Source organism: Vulpes lagopus, chromosome 5 (genome assembly GCF_018345385.1).
Source record: "Vulpes lagopus strain Blue_001 chromosome 5, ASM1834538v1, whole genome shotgun sequence".
Taxonomy (NCBI): Eukaryota; Metazoa; Chordata; class Mammalia; order Carnivora; family Canidae; genus Vulpes; species Vulpes lagopus.
In genome coordinates, this window is record NC_054828.1 from 30,312,165 (window position 1) to 30,337,829 (window position 25,665).

Genomic DNA, 25,665 nt, shown 5'->3' on the forward strand with positions numbered 1-25,665 from the left:
CCAGACTTAAAAATAATCCTTATGTGTGACAACCCTGTCATAAATCTTTGAATTTAAACTTACTATTGTATTAAAACACTATTTAACATAAATTGCTTTTTTATTTTTTTACAGATTTTATTTGAGAGAGAGAGAGAGCACTTGCAAACAGGGGGAGTGGCAGGCAGAGGGAGAGGGAGAAGGAGAAGCAGTCTCCCTGAGGAGCAAGGAGCTGATGAGGGGCTCCAACCCAGCATCCTAGAATCACGACCGGAGCCGAAAGCAGGCAGTTAACTGAGCCACTCAGGTGCCCCTAACACAAAATTTCTAATGTGCAAAGATTTACACATTTATTCCAAAATACCTTAAACTTTCCATAGCAGCCAGGAATTATAACTAAATAATATATACAAAGCACATATTAACAAAGTCTGATACTATGCTTATTAACCCAGGGATGCCTACAGGATGATAATCCCATTTTTCTTGCATTTGCACATCTTTACCATGATTACCAAAATAAATGTTTACAAAGTAGTGAGTTTAAAAATAAACTTGTTGGGGCAGCTGGGTGGCTCAGACAGTTAAGCTTCTGCCTTCAGCTCAGATCATGATCCTAGGATCCTAGGTTGGAGCCCCACATTGGGCCCCCTGCCCAGTGCAGGAACACTGTTCTCCTTCTCCCTCTGTTCCACTGCCCCCCACTTGTGTTCATGCACGCTCTCTCTCACTCAAATAAATAAAACCTTTTTTAAAAATAAATAAATAAAACTGTTGGTTTCCTAGCCTATATTATTAACCTGGAAAAATCAGCTACAAATTAAATGATTAAGTATGTGATATTACATTAAAGAAAGCTATAGGGATGCCTGGGTGGCTCAGCAGTTGAGCTTCTGCCTTCAGCCCAAGGTGGGATCCTGGGGAACTGAGATCGGGTCCCGCATCGGGCTCCCTGCGTGGAGCCTGCTTCTCTCTGCCTGTCTCTGCCTCTCTCACTGTGTATCTCTCATGAATAATTTTTTTTTTTTAAAGCTACAACGAAAGTTTCACTACAAAATACAGAGGCAGTAACTTGATACTAAAATTCCTACCACTGTGATCTGGGACAAATCACAAGCACTCTGGTCATCAATAAGTCTACCTATGTAAACAGACTGGAAAACAATGGAAAAAAACCAGGACACTAATTAAATAAGACAACTCCGTCTTACCTTTACAAATCTATTGATCAGCACATTGTAAATGGCTAACTGATTAAATGAGCTGAATTACCTAAAATCCACAGAAATATGTACCACTCCTACATGTTTATCCCTTATTTTCAAAGGTTTTCCCTGGCCATTCATCACCTGTCTACTGGATCAGTTGTTACTAAACTATGCCCTCACTCGGTAAACATAAAATAACATTATTTTAAATCACTCTGAACATGAAGTTCAGGTGAGTGTGTAATAAATAATATTGTTCAACAATGAAAACTGATTAATACAGAAATTTCAAAACTGGAGAGGTGCCTGGCTGGCTCAGTCCATGGAGTATACAACTCTTGACCTCAGGATTGTGAGTTCGAGCCTCACGTTGGGTGTAGATTATTCAAAAAAAAAAAAAAAATTTTGGGACGCCTGGGTGGCTCAGTGGTTGAGTGCCTGCCTTTGGCCCAGGGAGTGATCCTGCGGTTCTGGGATGGAGTCCCACATTGGGCTCCCTGCGAGGAGCCTGCTTCTCTCTCTGCCTGTGTCTCTGCCTCTCTATCTGTGTCTATCATGTATTAAAAAAAAAAAAAAAAAAAACTTTAAAAGAAAATAAAAAATGTTTAAAAAAGAAAAATTGCACAATTGTAGTGAAATGTATTTGCCAAGATTTTTTACATACCCAAATCTTATAAATTGTGAAAAAGCACAAAAGTTAAACCTTTACTAAAATGCAGTTTTAAAATACATGATCAAACAAATACAAAATTCAGACAGAAGACAGAGAGGTTAGTAAACCAGTATGTTATTCTGAACATTTTTTAAAATTTATTCATGAGACACACACACACACACACACACACGGAGTCAGAGACACAAAGAGGGAGAAGCAGGCTCCATGCAGGAAGGCACATGTGGGACTCGATCCCGGCACTCCAGGATCACGCCCGGAGCCAAAGGCAGATGTGCCCCACCGCTGAGCCACCCAGGCGTCCCAATTCTGAACATTTTAAAGCTAATTTTTCTCACAAATAAATCTTTAATGCGGTTAAATCTTCACACAAGTAAACTCGACTTTAATTAGATAAGCTGAACTATGAATCCACCATAGAATTAACTGGGGTGAAGGAAGGTTAGTTATTTAACTAAAGGATTCTTCACTCTTCAAAAGGAAGTTTCCAGCGCTTCCCTACCTGGCAATGCTTTCTATATTATTTGGCCTAAAATTTATTTTTTTTTTAATTTTTATTTATTTATGATAGTCACAGAGAGAGAGAGAGGCAGAGACATAGGCAGAGGGAGAAGCAGGCTCCATACACCGGGAGCCCGATGTGGGATTCGATCCCGGGTCTCCAGGATCGTGCCCTGGGCCAAAGGCAGGCGCCAAACCGCTGCGCCACCCAGGGACCCCCCTAAAATTTATTTTTAAATTCCACAGAAACATACCCAACAGGAAATAAGAATTTCTTGCCTAGAACAATACGTATGCTGTGACAGAAAGTAAAGTCCAGGGGTGAAGGTGGATCCATGTAGCAGAGGCACCTAACCATCAGACTTGCACATGCTAGAAGGCACTGTCTCCAAATTCTGATGACCAAGATTGATGTAACCACATAAAGGAAAATCATTTTATCATCTTATCAACGTGTCATAAATGACTCCTTTGCATTTTTGAGTTAAACATCTTAGGTTCCCTCCTAAGACTCTGGCACTCACCACTAATATTCAGATTCCTCATAAATTTTCTCTAGCAAAATCTGGCATTGTTTTTGTTTGTTTTAATTGATAGTTTTTATTTTGACTCTTTAGTACAAAAAATTGATTTTGTACGTCCATATTTCAAAAAGGTACAAGGATCAGATTATGATAAGCAGGCTTCCATGGGACTCCCCTCTTAAACCTTTTTTTTTTTTTTTTTTTATGATAGTCATACAGAGAGAGAGAGAGAGAGAGAGAGGGAGGCAGAGACACAGGCAGAGGGAGAAACAGGCTCCATGCACCGGGAGCCTGACGTGGGATTCGATCCAGGGTCTCCAGGATCGCGCCCTGGGCCAAAGGCAGGCACCAAACTGCTGCGCCACCCAGGGATCCCCCCTGGTTTTTTTTTCTAATATTTTACTTTTTCAAGGTATTTTTAGGTTTACAGAAAAACTGTACAGTGAGTAGAGTTCCTACATATCCTCTTCCCTCTCCACTCAGTTTCCCCTATTTATATCTTGCATTACTGTGGTTCATGTGTTACAAATGATACATCAATCATGATACATTAAAGCCTATAATTTACAATAGGGTTCACTCTGTATATGTACATACCTAAGAGTTTTTGACAAATGTATGACAAGCATTACAGTACTCACAGTACAGTTTCACTGCCCTAAAAATGCCCCATGCTCCACCGATTCATCCCTCCCCCCCCCTCCTCTTGAACCCCTGGTAATCACCTTTCTCCCTCTCTGTAGTTTTGCCTTTTCCAAAATGTTTTGTAGTTGGAATCACATAGTACAGACTTTTTCAGACTGTCTTCTTCCACAAGGCAAAATACATTTAAGGTTCCTCTATGTCCTTTTGTGACTTGATAACGCATTTCTTTTTAGTGCTGAGTAATATTCCATTTTATGGATTTAACACCATTTGTTTATCCATTCATCTACTGAAGGAAGGACAGACATACTAGCTGCTTCCAATTTGGGCAAGCATGAATAAAGCATCCATAAGAATTTGCATGCAGATTTTTGTAAATTTTCTATTCATCTAGGTTAAGGATCTAAAAGTTTGAGTGCTGGATTATATGGTAAGCTCATGTTTATTTAGCTTTGAAAGAAACTGCCAAACTGTCTTCCAAAATGGCTGTACCACTCAGTATTGCCACCAGCAATGACTCGGAGAGCTCTCTAGTGCCCCACATCCTCACCATCATTTGGTGCCACAAGTGTTTCAGATTTCAGTCATTCTAACAGGTATGTAGTGGTATCTAATTGTTTTAATTTGCAATTCCCTAAAGATATATGATGTTGAACATTTCTTCATATGCTTATTTGCCTCCTTTATGTCTTTCTTGGTGACCTATCTGTTCAGATATTCTGTTCATTTCTCTTTTTTTTTATTTTTTTTTATTTTTTTATTTTTTTTTTCAATTTCTCAATTGGATCATTATGTTTCCCTTTTTAAGTTTTCTTATCGTTGAATTTTAAGAGTTCTTTATGTGTCTTGGGTATTCTTTTAATTTTTTTATTATTTTATTTATTCATGAGAGACACAGAGAGAGAGAGAGAGAGAGAGGCAGAGATAGGCAGAGGGAGAAGCAGGCTCCATGCAGGGAGCCCGACGTGGGACTCGATCCCAGGTCTCCAGGGTCACACCCCGGGCTGAAGGCGGCGCTAAACCGCTGAGCCACCGGGGCTGCACTGTCTTGGGTATTCCTGACACTTATTTTTTCAAATAAACTTTTTAAAGATTTTTTTATTTGAAAGAGTACTCACTTCGGCAGCACATATATATTTATTTGAGAGAGAGAGAGAACACACGTGCACAAGCAAGGGGAATAGCAACAGAGGGAGAGGGAGAAGCAGACTCTCCACTGAGCAGGGAGCCGGACATGGGGCTTGATCCCAGAACCCTGGGATCATGACTGAAGAGTCAGTCAGATGCTTAACTGACTAAGCCACCCAGGGGCCCCTCAAATAAACTTTTTATTGAAGTATTACTCATTCTTTTTAAACTTCAAATATACAGGAAACTAATCACACATGTTCTCAAAATTCTCCCTTCTGTGTTACGTTCTTCATTGCTATTATGAGTCATCGGAGCATCTAGCACTTTGGAGCTCCCAGAATTAAAAAAAAAAAAAGTATACAGATTTGCAATAGAATAGGTATAACCAGTAATTAATATTTATTATACATTTAATGATGCTTCCTAGGTAACAAAAAATTATTACCATAATCTTCATTTTATAGATAAGAAAACTGAAGCAAATTGCCCAAAGTCATAGCAAAAGCTAGTTAATGACAGGATGACAGGTCCCAGATCTGTACTTGGGTAGTCTCCTTCCGAAATGAGCTCAACATGGCAGAAAAGCATCAAGAAAACTAACCTGGCTGCAATAAGGGGTTCACAATGGAAAGTGGTAAAAATTAAACCTGGAGGGCAGCCCAGGTGGCTCAGCGGTTTTAGTGCCATCTTCAGCCCAGGGTGTGATCCTGGAGACCTGGGATCGAGTCCCTCGTCGGGCTCCCAGCATGGAGCCTGCTTCTCCCTCTGCCTGTGTCTCTGCCTCTCTCTCTCTCACTCTTTCTCCCAGCTTATCTTGCTGTACTATTTTGTAGGGAATGGGGACCTCAAATTTGTTCTCACCAATCCCTAATTTTAACTATTTCACTTGGGTTTTCTTTAGCCTGTTGATATGTTTGATTACATGGATTGATTTTCAGATACTGAGTCAGCTTTGCACACCTGGAATAAACCCAACTTGATCGTGGTATGCAATTCTTTTAAAAACATTTTTTACATATACTGATTCCACTTAAGCTTAACATGTTAAAAATGGGTAATGCCTCTTTTTATTTATTTAAAGTAGGTTCCATGCTCAATGTAGGACTTCAACTCACAACCCTGAGGTCAAGAGTTATATACTCTCCAATGACTGAACCAGCGAGGTGCTCCAATAATGCCTCCTCCCTTTTTTTAATATTTTATTTATTTATTCACAAGAGACAGAGAAAGAGAGAGAGAGAGAAAGGCAGAGACAAAGGCAGAGGGCGAAGCAGGCTCCATGCAGGGAGCCTGAGGTGGGACTCAATCCCAGGTCCCCAGGATCAGGCCCTGGACTGAAGGCAGTGCCAAACCGCTGAGCCACCTGGGCTGCCCCCTAAATAAAATCTTAAAAAAAAAAAAAAAAAAATTAAGGGCAGCCCAGGTGTCTCAGCGGTTTGGCACTGCCTTCAGTCCAGGGCCTGATCCTGGGGACCTGGGATTGAGTCCCACCTCAGGCTCCCTGCATGGAGCCTGCTTCGCCCTCTGCCTTTGTCTCTGCCTCTCTCTGTCTCTTGTGAATAAATAAATAAAATCTTTAAAAAAAAAAAAAAAGATTTTATTTAGGGACGCCTTCATGGCTTAGCGGTTGAGTGTCTGCCTTTGGCTCAGGGCATGATCCTGGGGTCCTGGGATTGAGTCCCACATCTCTGTGTCTCTCATGAATAAATAAATAAAATCTTAAAAAAAAAAAAGTTTTATTTATTCATGAGAGACACAGAGAGACCGGCAGAGACATAGGCAGGGGGAGAAGCAGGCTCCCTGTGAGAAGCCTGATGTGGGACTTGATGATCATGACCGGAGAGAAGGGCAGATGCTCAACCACTGACTCACCCAGGCATCCCTAATTTTTTTTTAAAGATTTATTTATTTAAAAGAGAGAGAGGGAACACATGCATCCATGCAATGCGAAGAGAGAGAGAAAGAACGAATCTCAAGCAGACTATTCAGAAAGCATGGAGCCTACCTCAGGGTTGGATCCCACAACCCTGGGACCATGACCTGAGCTGAAATCGAGTCAGACACCTAACCGAGACATCTAGGCGCCCCAATAATGCCTCCTTTTAAAAGTGGTTGGTACTTCTTTCAAATTTCTCTACTGCTATATTTACCACCACTGCATTGTTCTTTCAAGCTCAAAATCTTGAGTTAGGGCAGACCTGGTGGCCCAGCGGTTTAGCGCCGTCTTCAGCCCAAGGTGTGATCCTGGAGAAATGGGATCAAGTCCCAGGTCGGTTCCCTGCGTGGAGCCTGTTTCTCCCTCTGTGTCTCTGCCTCTCTGTTTCTCATAAATAAATAAATAATTTTTTTAAAAAATCTTAGGTTATTTTATTGCTCAATCCCTCTCACCTTTCACATCTATCTGTTGACTCCTCAGATATCTTTATTTCTGATCCTTTGCTCAATCCAGAATACATGGATTTTTTTGCAACAAATCCATAATTACCTTCTCAGGTTTCAGGATTTATTCATACAACTGCCAGATCAACCATTCCCAAAGTCATCTTCATGTCATTCTCTCTTTAATATCCTATAGTTGTTCTTAACTTTGATCACAACACTACATTCTTTCATTTATTAACTCAAAAAATATTTACTGAGCACCTTCAATGTATAAGACACTATGCTAGGATCAGCCCTTCTATTTATCTGGTAAGTAAACCTGATATTCAATTAAACTTCAAAAAAATAAACACTTGTGTTAGGCTCTATGAAGGACATAAACAAGGGACTTCAATGAAACAGAGCTCTACTTCAAATAAAATGTTCAAAGAAAATGGAGATGCCTGGTTGGCTCAGTTGGAAAAGCATGCAACTCTTGAGCTTGGGTTCCTGAGTTTGAGCCCTACACTACATGTAGAGAGATTACAAAAAATAATAACTTTTTTTTGAAAATGAGGAACCAAATGGAAATTTGGAGTGCCTGGCTGGCTCAGTCAGTGGAGTATGCAGAGGTTATGAGTTCAAACCTCATGTTGGGTGCAGAGGTTACTTAAAATCTTAAGGCATCCCTGGGGGGTTCAGCGGTTTGGCGCCTGCCTTCAGTGGGGCGTGATCCTGGGGTCCCGGGATCAAGTCCCACATCGGGCTCCCTGCATGGAGCCTGTGTCTCTGCCTCTCTCTCTCTCTGTCTCTCTCATGAATAAATAAATAAAATCTTTTTTAAAAATAAATAAACAAAATCTTAAAAAGAAATGTTCAAAGAAAATGACACTAATTTTTTAATTGAGGATGAAAAGAAGCAGCCATAGACAACAGGGGAGCAGTATTCCAAGCAAGCCAGAACAGTCAGCAGGCCAAGCAAGTAAGCAACACACAGGATGTGTCTGGAGAGGAAGACTGGGTTACTGAGTGGGTTCGATCATGAAAGACTGTGATGATAAAGAGTCTTTCTGGATTTCATTTTTGGTACAGATTTTATTCTAGGTACAGAGCTGTATCAGAACCCTATTGAAGATTTATAAACAGGGATTGTGGCATGATCTATTTCTGTTTTGAAAAGATTAGTCTAAAAAAAAAAAGAACAGATTAGTCTAGCCATGGGGTAAAGAATTAGAGAGCAACAAGAATTAAGACAGAGATACCATTTAGGAAAATACTGCAATTGTCCGAGTAAAGGGTGACAAAAGATTACACCAGAGTGAGTGGTGGAGACAGGAAAGAAATAGCTATCACCAAAGCCCCCAGCCAATTTAACTGCAAAGTCCAAGCAAGAAATCTCACCAATACAATGTTAATTCTCACTTCTTTATGTATAATGAAGAAAATTTCACGTCAAAGTGCCCTAGAAAGGCTTACTTAATCCTCTGTATACGTCCTACCCTATTGTGTTATTTTCATAAACACTTGACAAGCACAATCTTAGAGACAAAAACAGAAGGCTCCATGGCATGGTGGAAACACAGGAACTCTGAGCTTGAAGAGCATGAACCTGAGTTTTGCAGACCAGCCTGACATCATGTTGTGCCATTTATAAGATATATAACGTAGGGCAGCCTGCGTGGCTCAGCGGTTTCGCACTACCTTCAGCCTAGGGCCTGATCCTGGAGACCTGGGATCAAGTCCCACATCGGGCTCCCTGCATGGAGCCTACTTCTCCCTGACTCTCTCTCTCTCTCTCTCTCTCTCTCATGAATAAATAAAATCTTAAAAAAAAAAAAAAAAAAAAAAAAAAAAGATGTGTAATGTGGCCAAGTTATTGCAACTTTTAAGCCTGTAAAATCTGGGAGATAACAGTATTTACCCCACAAGGATATCATGAAGATTAACTGAAATAGTAAAGTATTTCCAAAAATATCACCCTTCCACTAGACAAGATAGATAGCATTTAAACAAAAATTTTCAAAAAATAAATAAGTAAAAATTAAACAAAAAATTTTAATTTTTTGCTAAAAAAATTTTAGCAGTTTTATCTATTTTAATTAATACTTAAAAGTAACTATCACATCAATGTCTTTATTTTACTAATATTTTTGCTTAAGATAAAGTTACGATAATGTTAGTCTAAACCTAAAACCAACGTTAAGAAAAATATCAGTGGTGGCTCAGTCACAAAAGCATCTGCCTTCAGCTCAGGTCATGATACCAGGGTCCTGGGATGGAGTCCTGCATCAGACTCCCTGCTCAGCATGGAGCCTGCTTCTCCATCTGCCTCTTCCACTGCCTTGTGTGCTCTCTCTCTCAAATAAATAAAATCTTTAAAAAAAAAAAAAAAAAACTTAAAATAAATAACAGTTTCAGTGGTACTCAGATTGGACAGGGAGTGATGAACAGGTTGGGACCTATGATGTGATATGGAACAAGATACTCTTTAGAATCTATAAAGTGAGAGTGGGATGGACAAGATTACTCTAAAGATCCCTTCCAGAGTTTACATTCTCAGATCTTACGTTCTCACTTACTTGTCTTTAGTTCCTAAATTTATAATGTATCATATCACCTTTTTTAAAAATGTATTTTTGTGCGTATTTATTGGAGTTCGATCCGCCAACATATAGCATAACACCCAGTGCTCACCCCGTCAAGTGCCCCCATTCAGTGCCCATCACCCAGTCACCCCAACCCCCCGCCCACCTCCCTTCCTTGTTCATTTCCCAGAGTTAGGAGTCTCTCCTGTTCTGTCACCTCACTGATATTTCCCACTCATTTTCTCTCCTTTCCCGTTTTAAAAAATGTCCTTATGTCTATAAGTAATCTCTTCAATACCTAAAACACAATATATTCAAAACACTTCAGTGTTTTGCCTACAGACATGGCTGCCCAGTGCCTACAGTCTGGGCAGCTGAGTCTGTAGCTAAATCCCAACTGGAGATCCCAGATAAACTACTTCACTCTTCCTGAAATATATGTGTGATGTAATCATACAAACATCTTGAAAATGGTAAAGATTTAATCTGAAGGTACTACTATTTAGCCTCATCTCCAAATTTATTCTGCCAACATGCTGACCAATCTCCTGTTCGCTCCCTCTCAAGAAGAAAAGCGTTTTCAGTTCTGCACCACCTAGCTGAGGTCCTATTAGCCCTAATCTGTAGTATCAATGTTGTTCCTACTGATCTTTCCACCCCCAACCTCTGTCTCTCCTACAGTCTATGTAAACTTTGTCAGGACCTATACCTCTCAAAACCCTCCGATTGCTTCCAATCATCAAATGACCAACTTCTAAACAACCTTAGTAGCTACAAGGAATCAACTGACCTTGGTGGTATCAACTTCCATTACATCCAATCCCATGTAGCCACACAAGATAAAAGTTTGATCTCCAAGTCCCTTCATGCTCTTCTCTTCCCCTAGAACACTCTGACTACTCAATACCATACATTCTCTTACACTCAAGTGAGCCCCCTACCACAAATGTGACTGCTCTTCTCTCTGAAATACCACAGTATTATGTTCCTCTTTTATGGATAGAATATATGAGCTGTACATGTGCCTATCATAGCCCTCTGTAATTAAGAAGTGTATAGACACAGAAACCAGAGGCTGAATCATAACTCCAAAGGACCCAGACAGACTTAATATTTGTTAAGATTTTTTCTTATTAAGAAATAAGCCAGGGAAAGTTTCCTTCCTTCCAACTTTAGAAGTCACATCATTCTGTCATAGGGCAGTATGTGCTCTTCCCCTTTAAGTCAATCACCAATCTAGATCCACTTCCAAATGGATATAATTCAAAGTTTATCTTTCCTCTGAAGCACAGAAGTCCAAAAACTCTCACAAGAAAATATAAGCAGCTTCTGATCCAAGTGCAAAGGGGAAAAAAAAAAGAGTCTGTGGGAAAGCAACAGTGTTTGCCCCTCAAACTCCCCACAGAGAATAAGGTAAGAGCTGGTTTTTAAGAAAAATTTGTTAAAGAAAAAAGTACTGAAATGGGTAATGGGGAGCAAGACTAAAAAATACAAACGTGGGGATCCCTGGGTGGCTCAGCAGTTTGGTGCCTGCCTTTGGCCCAGGGCGTGATCCTGGAGTCTGGGGATTGAGTCCCACATCAGGCTCCCTGCATGGAGCCTGCTTCTCCCTCTGCCTGTGTCTCTATGAACAAATAAATAAAATCTTAAAAAAAAAAAAAATCCACACACATGGGATGCCTGGGTGGCTCAGCGGTTGAGCGCCTGCCTTTGGCTCAGGGAGTGATCCCAGTCTGGGGATCGAGTCCCCACAGGGGGCTCCAGTGAGGAGCCTGCTTCTCTCTGTGTGCCTCTCATGAATAAATATTTTTTTTAAAAAAAAGGACATGCACACACAAAGGACGTATACATTTCAACAGCTCTCTCTGGATGATAGAATTAAGGATAATTTTTTTAATTTATTTTATCTATTTATTTAAGATTTCATTTTTAAGTAATTTCTATACCCAACGTGGGGCTCGAACTCACAACCCCAAAATCAAGAGCCTCACACTACAGAGACTGAGCCAGCCAGGCACCTAAGGGTGATTTTTAATTTATTACTAATCCCTCTGTATCTTGCAATTGCTCCTCAAGGCACATGAGTTTTATAATTTAAAAATATAAAATAACGGTATCTGGGTGGCTCAGTCAGTTAAGCAACTGACTCTTGATCTCAGTTCAGGTTTTGATCTTATGGTGGGGAGTTCAAACCCTGTGTTAGGCACACTGGGTGTGGGGCCTACCAAAAAAAAGTAAGTAAAATAAAAAATATATACAACAAAAAATTAATAAATAAGACAATGATGGCTTTGCCAGTAGTGTGATTGCAGGGGGTGGAAGAATGAACATGAAGTGAGGAAATAAAGGAGACAGGAATAGGGACAAGGGAAGGGAAACTGGGAAGCACCTAGTGGTTAAGTCCAGAGTTCTAAGAAAGGGTTTATTTTTCGGGTGGGAAAGATCTGGGCATTCTTACAGGCTGTGGGTCAGGAGACTGTCACAAAAGGACTGTTAAGAGTACAAGAGAAAGATGGAACATTTCTTTATTGTTTGTTATGAGCTGAGTACGCAGTGGTGAGCAAAACGAAGTCCTACTCTTACGCAATTCACTTTCTCTACTAAAGGAAACAAACAAAAAACAGATTAATATTGGACAAGTCACACATACCGTGATAAAATTAAAATAGCATAGATTTTAGATTGAGTGCTGAGATAAGGCTTCTTTGAAGAAACAGTATTTAAGTTGAATCCTGAATGACAAGAAATCAGCTTTGCAAAAAAGGGAGAAAAGCCTTGTTACCACGACCTTATAGATCATGAAACTGAGGATCAAAGAGGTTAGGTTAGATTACAGACCAGGCCAACGGAATCCAGGTCTAATGAACCAAGACCAACACCCTCTCTACTAGATTGTGTTCTACAGTTTTCCTCGAATGCAACAGTGAAGATCAAAGATACCATTGACCCTCCTCTGGCCTCATGGAAGATAGTTAAGGACTATCTTCCAAAAGTAATTGGCACAACTATCTCAAAATAAAGTCTTTGAAAGCAGAGATATACTTTCTGAGAAAGCAGAGGCATGGCTCCTGAAGGTTAACTGTTCAGGCCTAAGAACAAAATCCAGGCAGGCCGTAAGTTAGAAGTAGGTTATGTTCCAAAGATCTATAACTGAGTTGTTAAGTCGTAAAACTTTTCCTCCATATAATTTTATGCAGAGAATAGGTTTCCAGGCTGCTCCACAAAGATCCATGTAATCATAGTTATTACTACCATTACAACTAATAAAGTACTTCCTAGGTACCAGGCCCTATGTTAAGTGCTTTTTATAGACAATCTCACGCAGTGCTACCAACCCTATTACCACTCCATCTAACTAAGGAAACCGAGGCCCAGAAATGGCTTAAGTGACTTGCCCAATGGCAAATCCTTGGCTCTTCATCCTATGTTGTCTCCCAAAATAACTTTATTTATAAACAGTCTTTCAAAATCTGGTTTTCTCCAATTCTAAAACCTCAGTGCCCATCTCCCCCTTCTCAGATGGCCAGAATACCACTTTCCTACTTTTTCATCCAACTTCCTTATGCCCCCTCCCAGTCTATGCCAGACCTATCTCCCGATAAACCTCGATCCACGAAAGTATTCACACATTTGACACCACCGACCCCTCGGCCTCCTTATATCCTCACGGAGTCCCCTGCACTTGTTCACTTATTCACTCATTGACGCTTACAGGGCCCTACTAGGACAATTCCCAACCCATATCCCGCCCTTCTAAATGTCGAGAGGAAAGGCAAAGCAAAAGCCCAAACTGATCATAATTAACGTCCCTCTCTATCCCCCCATAACATATCTCCGGCTCACCTTAAATTCCCAACCTATCCCTCCCACAATAAACCTCTCGAAATCTAAGTCCCAGCAGGTTACTGATCACAAATAATGCTCGCACGAGGGGCAGCACCCAAGCTGGTCAGTCCTAAGGAGAAGAGTAAGTAGCACCCGAGGCCAGCAGCAGTCTTCAACCCCCCACCCCCACCCCAATACACGCTCAGATTAATAGGACGCCAGTAGCCCGAGCACAGGAAGACCCAATCCCAGGCGAGAGCAGAATCCAAGCCGGAAGCCAGCCTAGCACACGGCATGACCTTCTGCAGTCGGCTGACCCTGTCACCCTAAAACCCGCGCTGGGGAGCGGGCCCGAGGCCCAGGCACCTTTTGGCCCCAGAGCGGCGAAGAGGGCACACACGGAGACAGGCGGGCCCGGCCCCCGCCAGCATCGCGCCCCCGGGGGACGCCCGCCCTGCAGACGCGCGGGGGGAGACACCCGGGCACTCACCCGGCGACCGGCCCGGCGCGGGCAGCGGGCACACAGGGGGCGGCGTGCGGCCGCCTCGGGCCGCTTGCGAGGAGGCGCAGGGAAAGCGGGAGGCGCGGGGCCGCCCGGGCTCGCAGGAGCCAGCGAGCGGGCCTCAGAAGGGCTGCCATGGCTCGGCCGTCCCCACCGCAGGAAGCACGCTCGGCGAGAAGGACAGGGGGAGCACGTGACCGCAGGGTCGCCCGGCGCGGGAGAGACCAAAGGCCGGACGCGCCAGACGTAGGGGGGGCCGCGCGTTGTTTTAGCTCGGAAGCCGGGCCAGCCTATTTCTCTCAGGACACATGAGCCCCGCGCGATGTGCTAGTAATAATAAGGTAACTTGACCGGTTATTTGAGGGCGGTTCTCTTTCCGTTTTGTCGTCTTCCTCTCGGCGTGCTCAGTGCCTCCACCCCTGCACTTTTCAGTTGGTAGAGTCACAAGGGGTCGGCTCCGCCCAGGTTGGCGCAGGGGCTTGCGGGGGGCCAACTAGCGAGGACGCCCGGGAACTCTCGAGGAGAGCCGACTATGACGGTCCCAGGGTGTGGGACCGTTCGCGGGCCTGCGCGGATGCTGTCGCAGACGTCCGGCGGCCTGGGCTCCGCGCCGATGGGGACGTCCTGGCTGGAAAGCTCCGAGAAGCGTGGGACTGGAAAACGTTGAGGACCTTTGTACTGTGCTAGGGGCCTCCAGAGTTAAACGGTGTGATTTGTGTTCCCGGGGCTTAAAAACAGTGTAAAAGCATATGTAGGTCCAAGCCCAAGTGCACAAGTAGTTCCTCGCCGTAGGACAGGTGGATGCTAACCAAGACCAAGGTGGTGTGGTTTTAAAGCTGGAACTGATTTCATGATCTTCCCCCAACTCCCACCCCGCTTCTTCGTTCCGTAAATGCACCAGCATGGGAGGTAAGATAATGATAGGATTAAGTCTGGAGCCAAATCTGAGCGTAAACCCGGGAGGCCCTTGTAAACCTCCACAACCTGAAAAGGTTCGCTGTGCACACGTGGGAAGCCGGGAACAGGCTCCTGCCCCCTCTTCCCCTAGCTGCATCCTACCCATCACCAGATGAGAACACTCAAGTTTACTCTGGAAGCCCTCCATGGTAATCCCCCGTGTAGCTCTTCACCCCACTCAACGTCTAGATCCTTGACAGCAGGAACTGTGACCTTTTCTTGGATCTGAAGCACCTCCCCAGTGCCAGGCACAGTAGTGCATTAAATATTTGAGGTTAAGATTATTTATTAATGAGAGAGAGAGGCAGAGACACAGGCAGAGGGAGAAGCAGGCTCCATGCAGGGAGCCCGATGTGGGACTCGATCCGGGGTCTCCAGGGTCACGCCCTGGGCCCAAGGCAGCGCCAAACCGCTGCGCCACCCGGGCTGCCCGAGGTTATCTAGTTTTATCTCTCCTTTGACAGATGAGGAAAGTGAGATCCGAAAAAGGTTAAATGGTTTATTATGCTGGGTTATACTACTAGGCATTAGTGGTATAATTTGTTAATTCGCCTACTCAACACTGACTTATTGAATACCTATTCAGTGCCAGGCACTGTTTGAGATGGGAATCCAGTAGAGAGCAAAACAGGTCAAGTCTGGACTCTGATTAAGGGCTCCAAAGTTTAGTTTAGAAGACAATTAAGAACTGTCCTGTAAAATAAATCAGGATAAAGAGATTGAAGGTGGCAAGTTCAGCCCCTTCAAAGAACAACAAGGAGGACCATGTGGATTAGAGGAAAGAGGAAGTTAGGGAGGAGAGGGAAGAGCAGCCTGGAGGTCTGAGATAGCTGGGGCCCAGATTATGCAGGATGTTATAGGCTCCTGTAAGGACCTTGATTTTTATTCAGAAAGAGATGGAAAACTATTGGAAAGCTTGGTGCTTTGCAGTGATAGGAATCTATTTATATTTTTAAGGGATCATTGGCTGCTGTTTGGATAGGTTATTTTAGGGGAATAAAAGTAAATTCAAGTAGAGAAACCAGTCAGGAGGCTCTTGTAATAATCTAGGCTAGCAGTGATAGTGGCTTGAACTAGGTAAGATAATGGAAAAGGGTCAGGTTCTCGCATTATTTAAATAGTAGGACAAAGTAGAAATTGCTGATAGATTGGCGGTGGCAAACAAGTCAAGAACATTTCCAAAATTTGGGGCCTGAGTGTTTAGAGAGATGGAGGTGGCACTGATTAAAATGCAGAAGATTGGGGCACCTGGGTGGGTTAAGTCTCTGCCTTCAGCTCAGGTCATTATTCCATCCTGGGATCAAGCCCCATATCAGGCCCTCTGCTCCAATGGTTTGCTTCTCCCTCTCCCTCTGACCCTCCTCCCACTCTGTTGTGCCCAAGATTGCGAATCCAAGAAACCACCAAGGAGCCCACACTGATGCAAGCGCACGAGGGTTTATTAGCAAGCTCGAGCTTGGGTCCAAGTATACCCAACACAGCGGAGCAGGGACTTGGACCTCGAAGTGGGTTACAGCTGGGTTTTTTTATAGGCTGGTCTAGGGGATTTTCAGAAGGGGTGGAAGAATTTCTCCAAGTTCTGTTTACATTCTGATGTGGGGCTTTCTAGGGCATTGAGCTCTGTTCTCATTCTAATATGAGACTTTCTACCATGGGCGTGGGCTCTGTTGTCTTTCTGATATGGGATTACCTGCCGAGGACATTGAGGACATTCTGCAGTTTATCCCATAAAGTTCAGCTTTTATTCACAGGGGCTTAAGATGGCTGTACTTGTGCTAATGCTAAACTTTAGGTGGGATGGCCTTAATTTTTCTCGGCCTCCACAACTCATGCATGCTCTCTCGTTCTCTCTCTCAAATAAATAAATAACATCTTAAAAATAAAGTGGGAAAGATTGAGGGAAGAACAGATTTAAAGGTGAATCAGAAATGATCTTATAGAATCTGAAGCTTGAGGCCATGCTACACATACAAATGTCAGGTTTCAGTGGGGGATTTGTTCTAGAACATGCAAGTTTGGAGTTCAGAGCAAGAAATACATGTGGGCGTCTGCAGCCTATACCTGATATTTGAAGCCTTGGAAATGGATGAAAGCACCAAGGAAGAAAATAAAGACAAAAGATGAGGTTTAAGAACTAAGGCTTGTGACATTTCAGTATTTAGAGGATGCAAAGGTGAAAATCCAGCACTGGAAACTGAGAAAGAATAGCCAGAGAGATAAGAGGAGAATTGAGGGGGGTGGGGGGTGTCCCTGGATGGCTCAGCAGTTTAGGGCCTGCCTTTGGCCCAGGGCATGGTCCTGGAGTCCTGGGATTGAGTCCTACATCAGGCTCCCTGCATGGGGCCTGCTTCTCCCTCTGCCCCTCTCTCTCTGCCTCTCTCTCTGTGTTTGTCATGAATAAATAAGTAAAATCTTAAAAAGAGAGAGAGTGAGAAAGGTGAGATCCCAAATAACAGAGAAGCAAATCTTTCAAGAAGGGAGTTATGAACTGTATAATGCTGCTGTTCATTCTGGTAAAATGAGCACTCAAAACTGACCATAGGTTTTGGCAACGCAGAGGTCGCTGGTGATGCTGAGCAACATTATGGTGATATGTTGAGTCAAAAGATAGACCGAAGTAAGTTTAGGAGTACATGAAGGAAGGAAAAGTGTGTACAGGGAGTGTAGACAAACATTTTATAGAATATACTGTGAAGGAGAAGCAGAGAAAGGGATGGTATCTAGAAGTGTGAAGTCAAGGGAGGTTAGTTATTTTTTGAGATGGAAGAAATAATAGCATGTTGAATCTGATGGAAGTCATCTGTAGGTAACTAGTTTAAAATAAACTTTTAAAAATGTAGTCCCTGGGATCCCTGGGTGGCGCAGCGGTTTGGCGCCTGCCTTTGGCCCAGGGCGCGATCCTGGAGACCCGGGATCGAATCCCACATCAGGCTCCCGGTGCATGGAGCCTGCACCGCCTGTGTCTCTGCCTCTCTCTCTCTCTGTGACTATCATAAATAAATAAATAAATAAATAAATAATTTTAAAAAAAATGTAGTCCCTCCATGATTAACCAATTTCAAGTACTTAGTAGCTACAAGTGGCTAGTAGCTACTGTATTGAACAGCATGGACAGAGAATATTTCCATCGTAGAAAACTCTGTTGAATAGGGTTGTAGTAGGGAGTAAAAATTTGATAGCATGAGAGAGAGAATGAGTACATTGAGGAGCAAGAGGAAATAGGATCCAGTACAAAGTGAATCGGTTGACTTTAGGTAAGAATCTAGACCATCCAGCCATTGTCACAGAAGGAAAAACAAGGTATATGATTACAGATGCAACAAGGCTGGTAGAGGTAGGTGAGAATGAATGGATGTTCTCCTAATTGTTTCTAGTCCCGAAACCCTTCATCCGTAAACAACATTCTCAGTGTTGCTGTATCAGGCTTCCTCTTAAAGTATGAAACAACTACTGATGAAATTTGTCCAGGCACTTATTCATTTATTCACTCATGAACGCATTCACTATGGAACACCTAAAATCTCCCAAGTGGCAAATTAAGTGCTAGAAAAACTGTGATGAGCAAAAACAGGTCCTTATAGTTATGGAGCTTGTACCCCAGAGGACAAGGCAAATATTAAACAAATAATCACACTAAGTTACACAGTGAAACGGGTTCTTTTTTTTTTTTTTTTTTTTTTTAAGATTTATTTATTCAGAGAGAGAGAGAGGCAGAAACACAGGCAGAGGAAGAAGCAGGTTCCATGCAAGGAGCTCCATGGGATTCAATCCCAGGTCTCCAGGATCACACCCCGGGCTGCAGGCGGTGCTAAACCGCTGTGCCACAGGGACTGCCCTGAAACGGGTTCTGAGGGAAAGGGACATGTTTCCATGAAAGAGTATATCTACCCGGGGGTCAGAAAGATTCCCAGGGAAAGGATTATTAGGCTGTGGTCTGAAGGATGAATAGTTAACACATGCAAGGTACATGCACACACATGTGTGTCTGTGCATTTTGTGCATGTGTATAAGAGAGAAATAGTGGTGTTTGCTTGTTTTTCAGTTCAGACTTTCCAAATCCTTCACCAATTTCCTTAGACTGCAGAGGTAGACTGCAGGGGCTGTGACAAAGTGGAAGAGAAGGCCAGGTTGATTATCCTTGGTTCTCCCTTAGTTTGTTCTGAACTATGAAGTGAATTCAAATGTTCATTTAAAAATTGGGAGTCCCTATCCCAGTGAATGAAATAGCCTCTGGACAGAATCTTATAAGGAAAGAGAGCTTAGATGCTAGGCTTTGCAAAAGTACTTAACTGCTTGGTTTCCTTATGTGTAATGCTAATGATAACCTTCTTTCCAGGATTTTTTGGAAGTAGTAGGTAAAATAAGTGAAGTTCCTACAGTACCAGGAGCATAGGAAGTTCTGGAAAATTATTGTTGCTGTTTTTTATGATCTAGTCTAAACTTCATGGATTTTGGTTCTTCGGTCTCTCCTTAGAGTCTGATTTTTTGACCCCACCTAATAACCTATAGTTAGTGTCTCAAACTCCTAAGTCAGTTTATTCAGTTAAGTGCTTAACATAATTAAAGCACACAGCAAGTTACATCTCAGGGCAAAGAAGTTATACATGATACACTTAATGAACTTAATTTATACAATAGTATAAAACATATATTGTATCCATATAAGCATTACCAAAGGCAGTGTGATGAGTGCAAAAAGAAGAGGCAAACCAAGTGACAGCTAAGCAGGAGAAGAGAAAAAGATTCCATGACACTTCAGCCCTTGGAAGCTGGGGAAAGCATGAAATAGTAGACAGGTTAGTGAGGGGAGTTCTAAGCAGAGGGAACAGCAGAAGCAAAGATACAGAGCTCTCCTTCCTGTATATATATCCTTCCTTAAACTGCAGAATGTGTTTTTGGACACTGAAATCTTCCCAGAGCCTATGGAGTAGGGAAGATCACTAAACCAGTGGCTTTCACACTTTTGTGACTGTGACCAGCAAGAAAATACATTTTATTTAAAAAATATATATTTTGGGATCCCTGGGTGGCGCAGCGGTTTGGCGCCTGCCTTTGGCCCAGGGCGCGATCCTGGAGACCCGGGATCGAATCCCACATCAGGCTCCCGGTGCATGGAGCCTGCTTCTCCCTCCGCCTGTGTCTCTGCCTCTCTCTCTCTCTCTGTGACTATCATAAATAAATAAAAAATTAAAAAAAATTTTTAAAAATATATATTTTATAAATGACACAAATACACACATATAAAAAGAAATGGTATAAAACAATAATGAGCCTTACTACATGTGCTGCCCTTGGATAGTCACTAATCTATTCTATTTCACTTTTTTCTTTAAATGCTGATTGAACCTGGGGCTCCTGGGTGACTCAGTTGGTTGAACATCTGCCTTCAGCTCAGGTCATGATTCCCCCCTGGTCCTGGGATTAAACCATGTGTGGGGCTCCCTGCACAGCAGGGAACCTGCTTCTCCTCCCTATACTCCTCCCCCTGCACATGCTCTTTCTTGTATGTGCTCTCTATCTCTCTCTTTCTCAGATAAATAGGTAGAATCTTTAAAAAATAGGGATACTTGGGTGGTTCAGACAGTTAGTGTCGGCCTTCGGCTCAGGTCATAATCCCAAGGCCCTGGAGCATCAGGCTCTTTGCTCAATGGGAAGCCTGCTTCTCCCTCTGCCTGCTGCTCTTCCTGCTTGTGCATGCTCCATCTCTCGCTGACAAATAAATAAAATTAATTTTTAAAAAAAGAATCTTTAAAAAATAAATAAAATTCTAATTTTAGAATTATTGATTCTGATTATTGATTCAAACAAATAAATAAATATTTAAATAAATAAATTTTTTTTTTTTGTGATTTCCTAAGAGTTTATTGTATGGGTGAGGTTAATTCAATTTCAACATGATATATAGAGAGCATAATTTTTATGACACAAACATTTGTACACTATACAATTGAGTTGCAGTAACAGGCATCCAGGGGTAATGAGGTGATTCTCCCATTTTGTGAGTTGACATATTGGAGAAAATGTTGTCCTTCATTTGCTACTGTAGCAGCTGAACAGATGTGAGCCACCATCACAAATAAATAAAATTAATTTTTAAAAAAAGAATCTTTAAAAAATAAATAAAATTCTAATTTTAGAATTATTGATTCTGATTATTGATTCAAACAAACTAGTTACAAGAAAACATTTTTTAGACACCTGAGCTGTATTGCACAATACCAGGAATTATTGCTAACTTTTTGAGGTGTGACAATGGGTTGTGTGGTTATGTAAGAAAATACGTGACAGTATCTTGATAATCATTGAATGTGGGTAATTTTACTATTCTCTCTACTTTTGTAGGTATATGAATGTTCATAAAGAAACATCTTAAATGCTAGCATGACTAGATGTTTGAAAAACACTGTACTCAATCACATCATTGTAAATGCAAAGTAAACAACACCCAGCAGGAAATGTACCTGTGAGAGCTAGAGCAGCTAGAAGCAACACAGTTGATTGACTTGTTCAGCAAATAGTTGTTCAAGCATCAAAACTTGATGTTGTTGCAAAATCATTTTTTAAATAATTTTACATATAATCTTGAAATATTGAAGATTGTAACCATTACAGTCTGAGACAAAGATTTTCATTGAAGACCGAAGTGGTAGTTAAAAAAAAAAAAAAGACCAAAGTGATGAGGTGTTTTTTAAAGCTTATTTTTTAAATTAGTTTCAAAAGTAGAATTTAGTGATTCATCAGTTGTATATAACACCCAGTGCTCATTACATCACATGCCCTCCTTAATGCCCACCCCCCAGTTATGCCATTCCCCACCCATCTCCCCTCCAGCAACCCTCAGTTTGTTTCCTAGAGTTTAGTGACTCTTATGGTTTGCCTCTCTCTCAATTTTCATCTTATTTTATTTTTCCTTCTCTTCCCCTATGTTCAACTGTTTTGTTTCTTAAATTCCACATATGAGTGAAATCATACAGTATTCATCTTTCTCTGGCTTACTTTGCTTAGCATAATACCCTCTAGTTCCATCCACATCACTGCAAAATGGCAAAATTTCATTTTTTTTGGTGACTGAGTAATAGTCCATTGTTTATATGTCACACCTTCTTTATCCATTCATCTTTTGATGGACATCTGGGTTCTTTCCATATTTTGGCTATTGTGGATATTGCTGCTATAAACATTGGGGTGCATGTGCCCTTTCAGATCACTGTTTGTATCCTTTGGATAAATAGCTAGTAGTGCAATTGTTGAGTAGTACAGTAGCTCTATTTTTAACCTACATACTATTTTCCAGAGTGGCTGTGGTGGTGTTTTTTGTTTGTTTATTTTTTAAGGAAATATTTATCTTCAAAATTTGAGCTGAAAGTATGGTACTCAACAACCTAAATGGAAAATTTACAAGGCAGTGGACATTAATCTCATTTTACTTTGGTTAATTAACCATTTTTTTTTCTTTCTTGGCCTCATAACAACTTATGATGGATCACAAAGAATCAGAAAATAGTACTGATCATTCATAATTGTTTGTTGAACTTTTTGGAGTCTTCTCCAGTTTTCACACAAATACATTCAAAATAGTGGGAACAAAGAACTCAAGTGATTGCTTTGAGTTTAAAAGCCTATTTTGCTTAAAAGCTTTCACATATTTTAAGCAGTAGATTTAATGTTTAGCTATGTTTGTGTTTTTTTCTTAAGGCCCTTGTCTGATGAATCTAGGACTTCTTCCATCTGTGACTGTTTTTCATATCCAAATTTATTCATGTGTGTAATTCTCAATTATTCAAAAACTATTCTGCTCAGACCTTTATTTGCACACAGCCCCCAGATTCTCATTATAAGTGGAGGTCCAATTTGTCATTGTTACACCCTTCAGCAACACTTCTGTCAAACAATAATTTTTTCATAAGCACACAAACCAGGAAGACAGATGCAGGGTCACTCACTATAAGAAAGTAACTAGCAGTGGCAACTAGGGGTTGTTGCTGGTATTTTCTCAGTGTTGCCATGTGTGAAGGCTGAAAGTTTATGTGTTTCCCACAGGGCAGATAGTGTCTGGATAAATCAATACAGAAAAGTAGTCAAACATAATTGGCATTTCAGTGTACTATAAACTGAGTCCCTTCAAGACAGAAACCAGTTATAATCCTTGCAACAGCCGAGCATACATTTTAGGAAGTCTTTATTTTTTTTTATTTATTTTTTTTTTTTTAGGAAGTCTTTATTAACAGTCATTGCTGCTTGCTAAAACGTGGCATGTGTCTTTTAAATTTCCTGGTTCATTGGGGTTTTTTGTTTGTATTGTTTTTAAGGAACTAGAAAATGTATTTAGTTTTCTTAGAGCAATAGATAATGTGGAATTTTTGTTTTGGCTTGTGTCTCTCTAAGGATTGAAAATAATTTACATTTTAAAAGCTGGACACCGGGCAGCCCTGGTGGCTTAGCCGTTTAGCGCCGCCTTCAGCCTGGGGTATGATCCTGGGGACCCAGAATCAAGTCCCATGTCAGGCTCCCTGCATGGAGCCTGCTTCTCCCTCTGCCTGTGTCTCTGCCTCTCTCTCTGTGTCTCTCACGAGTAAATAAATAAAATCTTAAAATATTAAAAATAAATAAATAAATAAAAGCTGGACACCTTTGGGGTGCCTGGCTGGCTCACTCAGAAGGTGGGGCAACTCTTGATCTTGGTGGGGTCCTGAGTTCAAGCTCCATGTTGGGTGAAAAGATTACTTAAATAAAAGTTTTTTTAAAAGTTGGACACTGTTATGCCACTTGCTTTCCAATAATTTCAGTTTAATTTGGAGAGGGAGATTAATAGCATTTACTTAAGCTCAGTAAAGAATATATGGATTTTCCATTACATTAAGTCACAAAGACACCAATACCTCTCTTGTTCTTGGCTGCCCATCTTGCTTTCCAGGCCTGTTTGGGAGGAATGCAAATAGCCTGGAATTATGGTACACAAGGCAGGATATAGAAACGATATGTGTCTTTACATTGTCTCCCACTGAAGAATGAGCAGTATATTTTCAGTCAAGGGTGGGACAGTTGAATTATGTTATATTAAAGCACATTTTTTGAATTATATATGGGGAGGTGCCTGGATGGTACAGTTGGTTAGGCATCTGATTCTTGGTTTCTGCTCAGGTTGTGATCTCAGGGTGGTAAGATAGAGCCCCATGTCAGGCTCCGCTCAATGCAGAGTCTGCTTAAGGCTCTCTCCCTCTGCCTGCATGCTCTCTCTAAAATAAATAAATAAATATTTTTAAAAAATGAATTATATATGGGAAGAAAGGTGTTTATCACTGTATGTTAGAAGGATTTTTTTTAGTCAACATTTTGTTTTGGGTTTTTCTACATGTTTCCCAAACATACATACTTTTGATTTCTGATACCAGCCCCTACTTCAGGTCACTGGGATCAGCACATGACCCAGGACTAGCTTCTGAGACAATCCCATCCTTTTGGCTGGAGTGATTGATTATTTTGGGGACCCAACTAAGGCAATTGGCATAATTTGTTGAATTCTACTAACTATAGCTAGTAGGAGAGTTATGTAATCCCAGAGTCACCAGCCATGAAAATGTGAATCAGTAATTGCTGGGACCCACTCTCCCTGGTAAAGAATGAGAACGTGTAGAGAAGCAGAGCCAATGACTGGAGAGAGGCTGATGAAGTCATTGATGTTTCTTTTTTTTTAAATATTTTATTTATTTATTTGACACAGAGTGAGAGCATGCAGAAGCTGGAGAAGAGGCAGAGGGAGAAGCAGATTCCCCACTGAGCAAGGAACCTGATGTGGGGCTCGATCCCAGGTCCCCAGGATCATGACCTGAGCTGAAGGCAGATGCTTAACCAACTGAGCCACCCAGGTGCCCCTCATTGATGTTTCTATATCCAGTTGTGCTTTAAGACAAATTTACTCCTGACTTCCCAGTTATTTGAGCCAACAAATAAGTTGTACAAATCTAATTTGAGGGGTTTTTGCTGTTGTACTAATAAAAGGTCCTCCTTAATGTTGAGTTTGGATAGAATCACGATTCTTTAGTAGTATGCTTCCTCTAAACATTAATGTTTATTCTTTTTTATTATTATTTAAAAGTTTTAATTCATTCTTTGTGTTCTTATCATTTCTTTTATCATTTTGTTGATTATAAATTCATTATATATTTTTAAAAACCAATGCACTGAAAATGCCAAAAGAGTAAAATATGACCCAGCTATCCTCCAAAGTTTCAATAAAAGGGGAGCATATCAAGGATGACTGAATTTTTTTTTAATCAGATAAACTCCAAGTTGAAACTAACACACCAAAAATATTCCATAGCCAAATAGTGCAAGAGGTTGAGGAGAAATACCCCAGAGCAGAAGTGGAACGGCCTACTGACCAAGTGGCTTGGAAGGAAGACTTTCAAAGAAAGCCTCAATTAAATTCTACACTACATGCTGCCACTATCTCCCCAAATATAATTGGGTGTTCTAGGAGGCGTAGTCTCTTCAACTTCTACAGATCCCATGACATACATATTTTACATAAACTTCTCAGGTAATTCTGATGCGCTGCAAACTATAAATATATTGAATGAATTACATCAGTTAACTCATTGAACATTCATAATGGTTCTATCATGTGCATTCTGTTATCAACTACATTTTTAAAATGAGGAAACAGGGCAGCCTGGGTGGCTCAGCAGTTTAGCGCCACCTTCAGCCCAGGGCATGATCCTGGAGAACTGGGATCGAGTCCCACGTCAGGCACCCTGCATGGAGCCTGCTTCTC

The 25,665-nt window shown here is 41.4% G+C and overlaps 1 protein-coding gene across 1 annotated transcript in view; it reads right to left on the bottom strand.

Annotated features, from left to right (window-relative positions):
• Nucleotides 1-14,112, bottom strand: part of LRPPRC (leucine rich pentatricopeptide repeat containing) — a 107,466-nt gene extending 93,354 nt beyond the window's left edge. Inside the window, exon 1 of the mRNA XM_041754653.1 lies at nucleotides 13,923-14,112. Coding sequence (XP_041610587.1) covers nucleotides 13,923-14,071 — 149 coding nt within the window. The 5' untranslated portion in view covers nucleotides 14,072-14,112. The remainder of the gene's footprint in view (nucleotides 1-13,922) is intronic.
• Between the last annotated feature and the right edge of the window lie 11,553 nt (nucleotides 14,113-25,665).